Below are 14,993 nucleotides of genomic sequence, written 5' to 3'. Positions count from 1 at the left end.
GACAACTGTGGCCATAGATAGGACCGTTGGGTTGCCCATGTGCGTACGGCATGGCTATTGCTCTTAGAGTAGGTATTTTTGTGTAGTGAATAGTACCAGTATCCGTTTATATTCATATTGACTTATCTACTTAAGTAACTACCGATGTAGTAAACACTTCGAAGTTAAGACCATCTCAAGTTCATGATGGCTATTAATATCCTTAATAGCATAACATTGGATGCCCATGCAGTGAAATTGATGTCGCACGCTCTTTGCGTTGCAGGTATCCTTTCGGGGACCCACTACTGCGCAATATCTGAGACAGTTGGCACCGCAATCTTCGGATCGCGTCGTCACCTTGAAGACTGGGCTTGGAGTTTTTCCGGCCTTTGGCTTCGGGTTCCCAGCCAAACCTCAAGATTATGTACCAGCCAACCGGCCTTGGGCGGATTGATACTTTATATAAATCTTCGGGCTCATGGATGGAGGGAGCTTCTGGTCATTCAAGCAAATCGCTTATGTAATTCGCAACCTGACCAATAGCTAGAAGCTCAATTCGATTCTAAAGATGCTGGCTAATCTAATTTAGGCGAACATTCAAAAAAAAAAAATCAGCCTGGCGAGTACTTAAATGATATTAATATGAAGTTGTATTCAATCAATTGTGTCACTCGCGTACATGAAAATATATTTGAGTGCTCGATATATTCCAAGGAGTCTCGGGCTTTATAGTTTACGAAGGCCAAAGGCCTGTAATGTCTTTTTTATAAATTTATGGCTATTTGTCTTTACATTGTCTTGAGCGCCTTTCTGAGGCTCTATACTATAGTTGGTCTTGAGGTTATTACCGCTCTAAATTGTTGCTTCGCGGGCATCTGTTCGTGGTCAGTCGATTGGCCAATCACGTCTAATACTGCTAAGATATGATTTTCTGCTAGAAAATTACGAATAGAGGAAAGCGAATTGCTCTCCCAGTCGTGGTGTGGCTGGTGCATTTGTGGCGCTACCTGCCAAGCAAGAGATAAGCTATTTTAGGGAAGTCACAAATACACGACATTGAAACACCAATGGGCCCCAATCCGGTGATATCATAATTACCTCCACATTTGTCTGCCTCTTCAAGCCACCAAACTCCGCCCCGCTCTCTCGCTTAACTCGGTCAGATCCATCCAATAGTAACCCTGGAAATACCCTACGAGAGGCTTATGGCGAAGAGCTTGAGTCAGAGCCTTGAATGTCAGGCCGCCTGGGGATTCAAAGGCGTTCCTCGAAAACCCCATAAAGGGACCTTGAGTCAGCTTCAAACCAAAACCTCTTCCTTTCTTTCGCCAAGCAGCTTTTTTCTCATCAAGATTCGAAAAGTGCAAAACATCACCAATTCCGACCAGGACGATTATAATCATCAATTTGCTTTATTCGTTCTATCAACTCCTTAAAAAAAATGGACAAAAAAAATCACAGGCTCACCAATTGAGTTCGTGAAACAACCAAAAAAGGCCGTTTTTCTTTTTTTGATCTAATAGTTCATCCACTCACGTTTTTTTTCTTTATTTCTTTTTCAAGTTTATGATTGACATCTTCCTTGGAACTCGATTTCAATTTGAGGACATGCATTTGATAGACGATTTCATTTTTTGTTTCTTTCGCAATTATCCTTCTATCGATAAAAAGAAGGATTTACCAGATACTTCTCTCGCGCGGAGGAAAAAGACCATCAAGATGGACATACCATCAGATTTCCCGGGTTCGGGCAGCATCTACTCTCCTTGCCCTGCCCCCGTGTATTTTGCTTGCGGATTTTCTGGTGTGGATGGTGGGAAGGTCGGGAGGAAGTTTACTATCGACAATGTCAAGGCCAAGATTCAAGAGGAAGATAACCCCCGTTGCGTATCAATGGGAAGCATGAGCTGTCACAGTACGGCTACGCATGGAATAGGAAGGGAGGAACAGGGCAACGGATGGAAGAATAGTGACGGTATAGGAGATGTCCTTGATATCATAAATATGGATCATGACAGCAGCGATGATTTCAAGAGGCATTGTCTCAACGGGAAGACCATCACCCTTGATACGAACTTTGGCAACGATCAAAATCTGAGAAGTTTCTCTGAGCTAACGTCTATTGCTCTGGGGAAACTATCACTTTGGAATCCATCGATCCTATTAACGCAGATAGTGAAGACGAATCAGCATTGTTATTCGGCTATCGACTATCTGGAACTATCTACTCTTAGCTTCTTGCCCGTATCTCCACTTTCTCGTTGCGGCGCCGACGAACTTGGCTGGAAATTGTCAGGCTGGACTGGGTTATACATCCAGACCATCATTGCCAGTCTAATATCTCCGTGCCCGCACATATCGAAAATTATAGATGGCTTTAACGAAATAACCAACACTCTCCCAATTCCGAGTTCGACTCAAGGTAAGATTCAATTGTCATATCTATGCACCGAAAATACTAAACCAATGATAGGCATTTTGGGATTTCCAAACCACTCCCGTTCGCGCCGAACATTTTGGAATACGCTCCTCAATAGGTTCCCGGCTAGCATTGTAACTAAAATACGTAAGCGATTCCTCAAAGATTCTACATTATGGCATTTACTAACTTCAATATACAGGCGGGCCCGCCGACCGTCGTCGAACTACTGAAGAGGTCACTACCACTTGGGTAGAAAGCCACTCTCACTATTCGATCGACCCTAAAGAGCCCTCATCTTCAAAACCCTCCGCCGACCGTCGTCGAACTACTGAAGAGGATACTACCACTTGTGTAGAAAGCCACTCTCACTATTCGATCGACCCTAAAGAGCCCCCATCTTCAAAACCCTCCGCATTGGTATCGCCGGCCCCGGGATACCAGAAAAATCTACCTACCCCTCCATCATCCCTTGTCTTCCATGAATGGCCGGATATAACTCCCCCATGGAAAGTAACTCCAACGAAAACAACGACCAATCTCAAGAAGATTCCTTCTACAGCAGCTTCTCGACAGACTTTCCCAGTTTCGACGAACAAAGCTCTGCAATCTCCGCTCCCACGCAGATTTCCAACGCTCCAAACATGGAGGCACACCATAACTTCGACCAAATCCCATTTGGCAACGATCTACTCAACTACCCACTATCTGACCCCACAATGTCCTTCGACTGGCTTAACGCCGACGATATCAATAGCATCTTAAACTTCACATTCGACCAAACATTTACACAAACTAGAACAGCAGGTTATCAAACAAGCGAACAAACCGCACCATTAAGTCCAGCTTCGTTAGCACCCAGCAGCAGCAACAGCTCCAAGAAAAGGTCCACAAACCGCACACAGACGACTACGCCAGACAAAAGCATGCTCTTCCTCAACGAAAAGACGGGACTTCTATCGCCGAACATCACAAGATTCGCTCCATCGACGACGCAGTCCCCGAACACTAATGGCCCTCGTTCGCCATCTCCAGCACCCCGGGACCTTCAGCAGCAAGGCTCCCAAACATCCTCTAACGACTCTTCCCACCCACAACCTTACGTCTGTGAGCATTGCAAGGCCCCATTCAGGTTCAGCCGTGACTACTGGCAACATAAAGCCCAAGTCCACAACGACTTCCGCTTCCGATGCCAACTCGGCTGCGGCAAGGGTTTTGCCCGCCACGATAACCTCGTCCAGCACCACCGCGAATCGAAGCGTCACCGTCGAAGCCTGTCTCCTGTTGTAGATGCCGAAGAACTGTCACGCAGAACGAAGGCGAGAAAGACATCGTTGATGACGGTCGAGAGTGACGAGCCGCGGTTTGATTCTCCCCCCACCTCCTCCTTTGGCGGCAGCAGCGACACAGTAAGCAATGGTACCCCAAGAGATGCCGAAACTGATGCGCCAGTGCATCCGGATTACTTGCGTTTACAGCGGGACTTTGAACTATTAAGCGCGAAGTACGAGTTGCTGAAAAAGAAGGTCAATACGCTGACAGAGGAGAAGGAGGAATGGGAGGCGCGGGAGTACTTGAGGCGGGGACGCGGAAGGGAGTAAACGTGGAATTTAGGGAGGATTCATGAAGCTCAATAATATTCAGACTCAGGTACGGTATTTACTCTTCGAAAACGCATTAAACGACTATGACACTAATTTTTACTCTAGAACTTCATATCCAAAACCCTAAAAAAATATTAATATCCACAAACTCATAAAAAAAAACTGTGACATTTTCTCGCATTTTGTTCTATTTCTAATCCTACTTGGTTAATCCTCGTATTCTTTTCAAAAGTACATAGTTAACATCTCCTCTATTCTCTTCTCCCCAACCCACCCTTCTCCTCTATCTCCTCATTCTCCATTCATTTATTCAACGATTTCAGTTTTGTAACATCGCGAGCAGTCTTTTTCCATTTTATTTTTATCTTTTTTTTTGAAGATACTTTTAGGGACATATAATAACTGGAGTCAATGAAATTGAAATATCAAACATAACTTCGCAGTCTTTAATGTGATAGAAATGCACTAAAAGAAAGGGTAGTTAGGAGGTCCCCAACTAGTATTTTTAAACTCCATTGCATACTGACGGAAGAAATCTGAGTATAAAATGGGCACCCGCAAGTACAGCGAACGAGTTTATCGTCAGACCCGAAGCAAAACTGGAAAGAAATCATGGTAAAAGAAAAGTAGAAAGAGAGTGCCCTATGATTAAAAGTCAACGGCATCAGCATCCTTCACCTTCGCGAATCTGGATGTTTCTTCCGGTGACACCTCTACAGCCCTAGCAATTGGATTGGCAGGAACCTTGGTTTTCATGTGCCGTAGAAACGACAGGTTTGGTCCTGAATACCGAATCCCGATCGTCTTTAGACTCTGGTTTATTTGAAGGAATGTGAATGCTTCCAGTCTGGGATGTAGGATGCTTTGCCTCCGATTTACCCTGAGATTTAGACTTGGACTTTGTGGTGGGTTCATGGTGTCGACCACCTTCACCCTCGATATCATCGCCCAGCAGTTTATCGTCACCATCATCGTCATAATCATCACGATCATACATCCTCCCATACCTAAAGTCCTCCGCCGAATTCCAAATCCTCCTTAGCCCCTTCCCAACTTTACCAGGTTTACACTCCGAAGTCCCCCATTTCTTCTGAAATATCGTTCTTCCCACCGAAGCCATAATCCACCATGCAGTATCAAATCCAAAGGAATAATAAGTCCACGGTTCACCCTGTCCGCCCTTCAACTCATCCTGCCAAGTATTCCTTTCCAGATTAACCTTATTTTTAATCCTCGCCATACCCTTCAACTCTCTTTTCAACATTTTGTACCTCCTCGATGCAAGTGATTCTATTCCATTGCGAATGCTGTCCTTCTCCGCTTCTCGCAAGGCAGGTGTTTTTTCGCCTCCAAAGAAGGAATACTCGGGATCTTTGACATGTTCTGCAACATCGTAGATATCACCGACACGACGTTCCAAGATAGCAAACCCATTAAGCCTCATACGTTCGTAATAATCACAATCAGAGTGATAATAAGGAATAAAGGTATCCCAAGCCCCAATCTTTGCGTCCTTATCGAATGCCACACCGACGTTAACGAGGGAAAGATGGTCGAAACTATACCAAACGAGTCCCCAACGTTTGCCGTCCCTTTTAGAAGCTGTAGAGTTCATACTTGGATATAAAGATACAAGCGAGGAAAGAACGTTCTCGTAAAAGGATTTATATGGACGCCGAGTTTCGTCGCTAAGGACCGCTACGTCTTGATGGGTCCAATAGTAATGAGCCCAGCCTTTATTCCTGGCGGTAGATAACATGAAGTTTTGAAGCTGAGCGAAGGAGAGGAGAGTTGGTGTTCTGATGATGTTGACGCCGTAACGACTGCGGTAGAGGTTGTAGTCAAGATGGAACGGATTAGAATCAGACAAGAGGTTGCGAAGATTGGCATCCATGGTGCCGGTGTTATCGATGATGAAGATTTGAGAGCGTGGCCAGCCGGCAGCGATATAAGAAAGGACGGTTTGTCGAAGCATCAGGTGGTTACGACCGAAGGGAACAAAGAGAGGTGTCATTGGCGACTGAGAAACATGTTTTTTTTTGGCAGCGAGCAAGTCTTTAGAATCTCTGCCTAGAACATTATAAAAAGGAACGATAGGATGTCGTTCTCCAGGCAGAGGTGGTAAGAAGTAAGGATCCCCGCCTTGAACAACCCGGGGTTCAGGGGACCACGGCGACTGCGCATATGAGCTGGGATAAAAATCGTAGTTGTTAAAGTTTGGGTCTACTTGGGGGGTCAAGGCGATTTTATACAGAGAAATGAAGTATCCCAACCCGATTCCAACTAGAAATGGCAGGGTGGGAAATCTGAATCTAGTTGTGAAGATGTGCGTAATGTATTCGCAGAGCTCGACGAAGATATCAAGCCAGCAGATTTTAAGGTGGCTTTGGGGGTTTGTATATTTCCCGGCGGATACGCTCCTGCGTTCAGGGTTATCATGAGATCCCAACCGGGAACGGTTAGGCCACCTGGGCCAGGCCGCAGCGCCGGGGACCATCCTGACCTCTACAGGCTTTTACAGCTCAAAGACTTGAAAAAGAAAACGTCGACTAGGTCTGGGTATGAGACAAGAGGAAACGCGGAATACTGGTAGCTCAGCTGGAAATGTAAAAACAACAAGGGTGGTATATACCAAAAGTTCAAGATTTAGAGCTATAGAGATAGAGATAGAGTGGACGACAATAACAAGTATTTAGATACCAGAAAAACTTTGACAAATTGAACTGAAGGCTTAACCGGGGAGGCCAGTCCGAAACCAACCAGTCAGTGTTATACAAAACCCAGACCGAATATGATGCCTCGCAATTGCGCAAGGCCTTAGGGCGGTGGTTCTAGGAGACGGTCTGGATAATAGAAAAAAAATTGAACGAAGGTGAAGGATATTCGAACTCGGTATGACAGCAGGGCGCCCAAACCCCCATAATATATACAATTTTGGGGGGTTAATGCACGACAATTTCTTCGTTCCCTCAGCTCGTAGCGCGCCTTCCAATATATATGCCCATGGGGCTTGGAACACAAATTTGTCGGCGATTTCGACGAAGAATTGGGGGCACTTTGTTGGAAAATGTTGTAGCCATCTCGTCGCTAGACTCCTCGATTGTAACTAGACTGGTACGGTCTAGTTATGAGGTAAGAAATAACTTGTATTTATGTGGGCATTTACCACCAACGTGGCGTATGAAATGCTGTTAATAGTTACTTGCCCTAGTAGCATGCCGCATCGACGCTATTTCGCTCTTGCGATCTTGCATTGCGTGAATGTTGTGTCGGTGGTACGCTAGTGTCTGCACGTAAATTGTTATACATTACATCCTGACCTTGGAATATATAGAACAAGTTCCGCACTCCAAATAAGTAAGCTTGTTCGAATCTCAGCTAGTTGGACAAACAGCTCCATTGACCACGAGCTTCAAAGTCTTTAAACCAGCCAGATTCTAGGACATGTCGATCCACGGTACCAGTGGGTTGACGGATCGAGTATAATCATTACGGGTGACATACTAGTATCCTGCCAGTGTTTGAGGCATCGAATAGGGCGGATTCGGGCTATAATAGAGCTGGTAAGTTTGAAAGCCTAGTTTGAAGCTTTACTTTGCCCCAGCTTAGCATAAACATGTTAACCTCAACAATACGTAATAATAAAACCAAACAAAAATAGCAGCCTCGCACGCTAGAGCATCCTGCCCGTTCAACAACGCCAGGTGTTAGTTGGGTGGCCAAAGGCATTTCATTTCTTCTTTCTTTCTTTTCTCCCCCTCCCTTTTAAAGCCTTTATTTTCTTTTAATTTTAGAGCGCTCATGTATGAATATTGCTGGTTTATGACACGACAGTGTTCGAAGCAACGGCAATGCTGGGCTATGAGAATTCCAAAAATCAAATCAACTTGTACCAACCTTGGCTTCACTGTTTTGTCAATGTCAGTGCTTATAGCTACGCCTGCAAAATATCAGGGACGAATGAGGCAGTGAAAAAATTCTTACTTAATCAATCGCCGACTAAAAAATCTCCAAGATTACTCACCTGCTATCGACTTTTGCATCGACGACCCATCGAAATGCAAGCACACGAAAGTCGGTGAGTTTAGCCGCTCTTCGTCAAATTCAACTTTTTCCCCCTCAGCCTCCTCTGACACGTCCTATTGTTCAACCAAACAACCAATTGTCAAGTTTCTGCGAATAAACATAGCCTGGTTAGGATCAGGTTGCAGTTTCAAATTCCGAAGGAATCAATGCGGCAGCGAAGGGTGTCGGCGCGGTGGCACGTGCCAATTACAACAAGGGAGCTGTTTGTTGGTGGCCGTCCGATTTGTGCCCAGAACGAATGAGGTTGCGTTCGAGACTTTAGAGGTGTTGGTGACCACATTGGTCAGGAGATGAAGATTGACGCCATGCATACGAAGAACCGGGCAGATTGTTGAAAATCGACTAATCACCGTAGCGAAGCTTGAGAAACCACTGGGATCTTGTCGTTCCGAGGCATTCTATGCATCATGATTTACACAGTCCCTGGTTCTATGCAACTATATACTCTAGGCAAACCTGGAAAGCCATCCGTGAGGATGCCGACAATGCGTCAAGGCGACCTGCAAACAAAGAAATTATAAGTATTGGTGGCTTGAATTTCTGACTAAGGCTCCAGAAGGCCTAGCCATGTCGTACCAGAGCCCAGAGGATCGCGCGGCCTGGATGCCCTGTAACATATTCAAGCACCATCCAGGTCGGCAATAATCTTCGTTCCTGATTGGTCGGACCTGCATATCGTCCTGAATTCTGAGGTCTTGGACAGGGATGTATATCAGATAGTGTCGAAGGAGGGCACAGAATAAAAGGGCATAGATAGCGCATCCGAACTAACGACTTTTGAAATTTTATTTCCTCCTCAAGCCCAAACGCTCCGTAGATTTGGCATCGAGTACAGTTCATTTTTTCCGTCCATCGGGCCACCGTGCCTTGGTGTGTTTCGTTTTTACACCGCCTTCAAGATATCCGAAGCGTATATAAACCCTCGACTTTTAACAAACAATCCCCATCTTCAACCCCAAGAACGCGACTTCCCTCCAGATAACTTGGGACATCCGTTCGATTTTGGCGGTCTAGAAGGCCCTATTGATCCGAAGTTTGGTGAGGGGCGACACCAGTCCAGCGATCAATTTGAAGACACCGACGGCCACTATTCCCCAACGATCCCGTTTCTTCTCCCTTACAACTCCAACGAAGACCTCGGTTTCACCTTACCCCAGTTCGCTTGCAACCTCGACTCTGAGCTCTATCACCTTTGGTTGGTTACCTCTGGCCACCAAGATGGCGCTATTAACCGCTTAACCTTCCTCAGCCACGGCCTTGAGCTCATGAAAACGGGTTATATTTATTCCGCCATAGAAACTGGTAAGTGCACAAAATCTGTAGAACCCGCTCTCGTAGACCTTTTGGTGCACTCGAGCTAATAATTTCTTCTATCTTAAGCAGCTAATCTTCAAATTACTTCTCCTATTTACGATGAACCTCCTCCTGCGCGATCGACGCCTCTAAATATCAATATAAACCCTTACCCCGTTGGCATTCCCGAGGGTGTGGTGGCCGACCCTCCGATTATCTCGCCACTCTTGTCTCCGACACAATCTACCATCCCTCCTCTCTCAGATTCGCCATTCCAGACCATTTATACATCCAGTGAAAGCCCGGAGACTCAACCGGAGCCCACGAACGATGAAGAAAAAGATCTCGGCCGAGCTGACTTCGAGTCCCAAGTCGAAGAAATCAGTACCGAACAGGCTAGGTCAAATCGTTCCCAACGTCAAGCCGTCAAAGGAGTCGCTTCCCGAAGTGCAAAGAAACGGCAGGCGGATAGAAATCGGGTTGAAAAGAATGCGTCTGGTGTTAAACCTCGGAAGGATCGTATCAAATGTCCAGAGCCGACATGTACTACAACCTGGAGCAACCAAAAACACCTTCAGAATCATCTCGGCGAGCACGGAATTCGACTTTTTCTTTGCAAATTATGCGGTGCAGATTTCCCAAGGTTTGATAATGCGATCAACCACCTAAAAACCAAATTGGATTTGAAGCACACCGAAAATCGACAAAATCTTCTTGCAATTAGAAGGTTCGCAAAACAGTCGGGGACAGAGACAAATTCACGATCATCGGAGTCACTTACACCGTCTTTAACCAATTTCTAAGAATCTCTCCTCCACACCCTCGAAAATAATGTCAACCCTTACTCTCCCTTACCCCTTCGCATTTTGTTTTTTTCTTCTGTGCTTTATGCTTCTTCTCGTCTTTCCTTCATGATAGTTTTATAACATTAACTATCTTTGGTAATCTATTCTTGTTCTTGTCTTTCCTTGATTACCCGTTGGAACACAAAGCTCTTGCTTCATTTCTAATACATGTCCTCACCTGTCTGTTTCCATTTTACTTTTTATATTTGATACACACGGAAGATGGTATTTTATATCATCAAGAAATCCTGTACCCCCCATAAACATTCCTAGCACCCTTTCCGAGCCACACGACGGCCCTCCCTTCGCCCCGGGAAACACTCAGCCGGCTGTGGCAAGGTACTGACGATAGCAGTTTCTACCGGCCGAAAAAATACCTCGAGGTCCCCCCACCGGGGAAGGCGCCAACGCGTGCACGTTGTGGCACAACATGCATATATCAACGTTGCCGGTTTCCAATGTGGGGTATACCTAAGGTAGGTGGACTTCATAGATCTGGCTCCTATAGAAGAATGACGAAAAAAAAAGTAGAAGCCGAGATCGGTGGTGCGGGGGCAGGAGGGGGGCGACGTGAGCGACATTAGGATAGGGAACCGAGGCTTATCTTGACTTCCCTCAGTTTTCCCCCCTCCTTCCACCGCACCACCGATCTACGATTCTATAGATCTAGGATTCTAGTTTCGCATTCGAAGCCGGCGAAGCCACCCGGTTTTGTTGTTTACAGCTGATATCATTTGATGCTACTATACTCACAGACAGTGTTTTTATTTTTTTAACATGTATTTAGGACAGATATCCCCGGCCCCCCGGGTGACAATGTTAACGCAGAGCTTTTGTTCTTAATCCGAATTCCTACTCACTAAGAACTATGTGGGACGTAAATGGTTCATCTGTGACCTGGCTTTCTAGCTTCCGGAGTTCTATAAAAGTACGCCACCGGGTGTTCCTGGGGACGATTGGACCAAAATACAACACCAATAGCATTTAAATCGCTTCACAAAAATATCCTCCGAATCATCTCTTTCCCAAACCCATCCCGATCAGGACTCTCGACCATCTGTCTAACCCTGTTCCCCCGTAACGGATGCAGCCACCCATCACAATCACCTTCAACCTCATCAGCCCCTCCCATCTCCTCGAGCGTAGGCTTCTTCCTCGTCCGCCTATCGACTACATACATCCCTCTAGTCCACTGCCCGGTAGCCTCTACCCGAATATCTCTATCTTCGACCGCTTTCCATCCAGTAACATGCTTTGTGATCATATACCACACACAAAGCGGGTCATGTAATGAAATATCCACGTCCTGGATCCTCTTCTCGGAGGAACCTGCTTCGGCGGCATACAAGCTCTCCATTTTGCGGAACGTGGCGTGGATAAATACGTGGGACCATTGTGCTAACGGACTTCCTTCTTCCCTCGGGCTATCGGTGATGCTGTTGAATTGTGCTTCGTTGAGAAGATGCATTGTTGTGATATCCAAGGGGAAGATTGTTAGTTTTAGCTTCGATGAGAGGTTCTCCGGGTACGCCTTCAAGGATGTGCAAGGTGGAAGGGTACTTTTAGGGGAAGGGCTAGTTAGAGCGAACACTCGAGCTGCCGCAACCGCATCGGCATAAGCGTTAAACTCGGCATTTGGAGTGACATTTCCTTCCATGTCAATGGTTCCGGACATAATCACCACTTCTTTAGCAAGAAGGAAAGTCTCCGGATCATGTGCCGCAGCTAAAGCGAGGTTTGTGAGAGGACCAACAGCAACTATGGTAACCGTATGAGGTGGGTTCTTCTTGAGCTGAGATAGTATCTCGAGGTAAGCCGGTGACGAAGAAGGGGTAAACAGCGCTTCGTCATGGAGAGGAGTCGGACGCTCCGGTGGAATTGGGGCAGACGATGCTGAAGGTGAATGGAATAGATGACGGAACAGCTCTTCGGGAGTAAAGTATGGAGCCTGAGCAATAGTTAGCATTTGTTCATACGCTGTCCGTATATGATGGAACACACCTTCGTATGGACTCCACCGAGACCGTCGATGCCGTGGAAGTAATCGGCCATAAGGAGCTGCTCGTCCAGTGGCTGCTCCGCCCCTACCGCCACGATCGGCTTGTATTTCCGCAGAGACTCATACCCCAATGGCTTCCCATTGGCCTTTCGCCATGCTAATTCCTTCTCAAGGACATGGAACATAGAGACAGCATTTCTCAAGCAGCTAAAGTCTTATCAACATCGCTAGTTCGAGCTTTGACGGATCTTTCCAAGTTGACACCCCAGGGTTTGGACATACTTCTCGACATCGATGTTGCCAAATGTAAGCTATTCGGTGGACTAGAATTAGTACCAAGCCGACCCTCGGAACAAGTAATTGCGCAAATCTTGAAATCAGGCTTACCGACACAAGCAAGAGCTCAACCTCCTCCGCGGACGCAGATAACGCCAACAACAGCGCGAGGATATCATCCACACTAACACGCCCGTTAAAAGGGACAGACGCCGATATCAGTCAGTACAAAACCTATGACTTCCGGCGGGGTGTTATGGTGATGGGGACCCACCCAGGATCGGTATCTATAATGATCTTTTCAGGAGCCATATTACTTTATTTCGTGAGCCCGATGTCGATTCTATCGAAGCAAGAAGCTTTTTATCTAAAACGAGCATTTAACGTCTTCCAGACTAGATCGAATTAGGTAAGGACATGCTGCAGCGGTGTTTGCCGACGACGTCGTGTTGGAGATTAGACTTGCACTGCGTTGCTGGTTTTTGAGTTCGAATTCGCATCGAGGTCCCATTTAGTAAGTCTGCATGGTCTCGTTGGTACGAGAAATCCGCATGTACGATATGATATCGCAATTCCTTCAGCGGGGGCGGGCGGGTCACATACGGGCAGAATCGGAAATTTTTGCGAAATCAAACTCAAGGCGGCGGCTACGTCTTTGAGAATGCATCTTCATTTCTTTTCCTGCCCATATCATCTTGCATCCGTCGGTCAGGCACACGGAGAATTTGCTATCGCGGCTGGCCGAAAAAGAGTGCGCATTGGCACTGACGGCTGATAAGCATTCTACCGCTCGCATCGCTGTATTCGGCCAAAAGGCGCAGTCTTGGATGCGCCAACGATTGGATGGGGGATATCGGGTGTGCATTAAAATTAGCCGCAGCGCGGACTCTGCGTCAGCACTGCAGCAGTAACTGCCGGATATGAACTGTTATACGAATTCCTGATTTTTGAAGCTCGGCTGCAGCGTTTTGGACAATGGTTGTAACCCGAAAGATCGGTTATCTGTGAATCTCTTTGGTCAGTTCACGTCGTCTCGCTGCATGTCTACAAAGTATCCACTCCGGTCATATCCTGAACAGGGCTGGTAAGAAAAGGGTTGGTAAAAAAGGGTGTGCAGCAACAAATTTTGAAGAACGAAAGGCTGAAGCGGAGTTAACTGTAGGGGAGGAGTCGCAATGTTCAGATGTTGGTATTGGGAGGATGCCCCACCGGAAGCTATAAATCTGTCTCTCATTCTCCTCTTCCTGCTCTTAAGTTTGAATGTTTTTTTTCATTGAAGTTTCCAAACAAGTTAAGGGAGATTTTACTTCGGTATCTACTCTTTGGATATTAAGAATTTCATATTCAATACGGTGTCATTATCACCTTCCATCTACCATGCAGCTTCTTGAAGTTCCAACGGGCGAGCCGTCCAATTTCCCTTCAGATTCACATCTACCAGGTATGAAACTTTTCTTCAGGATCTCTCGATTTCATTTATATCAGTAGGACATCTATACTTCATTACCTGACATCCAGGTTTCTAGATTCACCATGGCTTACCACTGCTCCGTCAGAGACGGACGCCCCCGTTAAATTAGTCTCACATATCACGCTTTACAAAGTGACAACCATTGAATACACATCCGTCACCAAAGTCTCTCTTGGAATGCCCGTCGAGACACCCACGGACACCCTACGCACCACTTTACTCCAAGCCCTCCGTCGAGTCACCAACCCTCGTACTCAATTCCCCTACCTTTCAATAGACCCCACCGAAACTCTCCGCTCAGCTCTCATCCTCCGCTGCTACTTCCACATCTCCCAAGGTCTCTCCGACCACACTCTTGAAGAAATCTCCCTCCTCCCACCTTTCCTTCCAGATAAAGCCTCTGTCAACTCAAACCTCGCCCTAGAATCCTGGAGCTCCTGGATCCCCCTCCCTCGAGTATCGCCAAGCTTTTGTGATCCTTTTACGCTATTGTTATCGGGTATTTTAGATCAAAGAATGTACTTTTCATACCTCTCCCCTGCGGTTGATGATACGGGGAGGGAGTTGGATGCATTTATTCATGAGTATTACGGGGCGCATGAGGGTTGTGAGAAGGGGTATTATTGTTTGTATGATAATTGTGTGTATAATATGGGACCTGTTGCGGTTTGCAGGGAAGGGTTTAAGAGGCATTTGAGGGGGTATCATGGGGTGGAGGGGTTGTAATTGATTTTTTTTTTTTTTTAGTTGATATGATAATCGGGATATGGATGATGTCCGGAGGATTGTGATCTTGATAGTTTATTTTTCTGTCTGGGATGTTGATTTTTCGTATACAGCGAAGCTGCTAGTCTCGTAATCTCGAAGGTGTGTGTGCAGAAATCGAGCGTATCGCACGGACTAGCGGTGTTGATGTGTGTTGGATCCAGAATCCCGGGTAGCCTGGTTTCGCGTCAGCCACATGCGGTCCGAAGTTTAGCGCGGCGTGGCTGGTGTATGGTGTAAAATTAATGATATT

The 14,993-nt window shown here is 46.3% G+C and overlaps 5 protein-coding genes across 6 annotated transcripts; 3 read left to right on the top strand and 2 right to left on the bottom strand.

Moving 5' to 3' along the window:
• Window positions 1-1,701: 1,701 nt before the first annotated feature.
• DFL_005503 (uncharacterized protein) lies at window positions 1,702-4,132 on the top strand (the record flags this gene model as incomplete). Its single annotated transcript, XM_067634773.1, has 6 exons — window positions 1,702-2,404; window positions 2,456-2,548; window positions 2,604-2,914; window positions 3,028-3,971; window positions 4,046-4,051; window positions 4,111-4,132. 6 exons carry the CDS (start codon window positions 1,702-1,704, stop codon window positions 4,130-4,132), a joined length of 2,079 nt encoding a protein of 692 aa, XP_067489269.1.
• Window positions 4,133-4,726: 594 nt separating this feature from the next.
• Window positions 4,727-6,019, bottom strand: DFL_005502 (uncharacterized protein; the record flags this gene model as incomplete). Its single annotated transcript, XM_067634772.1, has 1 exon — window positions 4,727-6,019. The coding sequence occupies one exon, from the start codon at window positions 6,017-6,019 to the stop codon at window positions 4,727-4,729; it is 1,293 nt and encodes a 430-aa protein (XP_067489268.1).
• A 2,639-nt stretch (window positions 6,020-8,658) lies between these two features.
• DFL_005501 (uncharacterized protein) lies at window positions 8,659-10,187 on the top strand (the record flags this gene model as incomplete). Of its 2 annotated transcripts, none has more annotated exons than XM_067634771.1 (3): window positions 8,659-8,725; window positions 9,052-9,393; window positions 9,475-10,187. In XM_067634771.1, the coding sequence occupies 3 exons, from the start codon at window positions 8,659-8,661 to the stop codon at window positions 10,185-10,187; spliced, it is 1,122 nt and encodes a 373-aa protein (XP_067489267.1). The 2 variants fall into 2 exon arrangements, with proteins under 2 accessions (XP_067489267.1, XP_067489266.1); XM_067634770.1 differs by having other exon boundaries at window positions 9,472-10,187.
• A 1,036-nt stretch (window positions 10,188-11,223) lies between these two features.
• Window positions 11,224-12,816, bottom strand: DFL_005500 (uncharacterized protein; the record flags this gene model as incomplete). Its single annotated transcript, XM_067634769.1, has 5 exons — window positions 11,224-12,177; window positions 12,231-12,435; window positions 12,511-12,539; window positions 12,616-12,688; window positions 12,779-12,816. 5 exons carry the CDS (start codon window positions 12,814-12,816, stop codon window positions 11,224-11,226), a joined length of 1,299 nt encoding a protein of 432 aa, XP_067489265.1.
• A 1,065-nt stretch (window positions 12,817-13,881) lies between these two features.
• Window positions 13,882-14,701, top strand: DFL_005499 (uncharacterized protein; the record flags this gene model as incomplete). Its single annotated transcript, XM_067634766.1, has 2 exons — window positions 13,882-13,945; window positions 14,031-14,701. The coding sequence occupies 2 exons, from the start codon at window positions 13,882-13,884 to the stop codon at window positions 14,699-14,701; spliced, it is 735 nt and encodes a 244-aa protein (XP_067489264.1).
• Between the last annotated feature and the right edge of the window lie 292 nt (window positions 14,702-14,993).

This window comes from Arthrobotrys flagrans, assembly GCF_004000055.1.
Source record: "Arthrobotrys flagrans strain CBS H-5679 chromosome Unknown unitig_9, whole genome shotgun sequence".
Classification (NCBI taxonomy): Eukaryota; Fungi; Ascomycota; class Orbiliomycetes; order Orbiliales; family Orbiliaceae; genus Arthrobotrys; species Arthrobotrys flagrans.
Note: the sequence above shows the minus strand (reverse complement) of the source record. Positions and strands in the feature narration are given on the sequence as shown.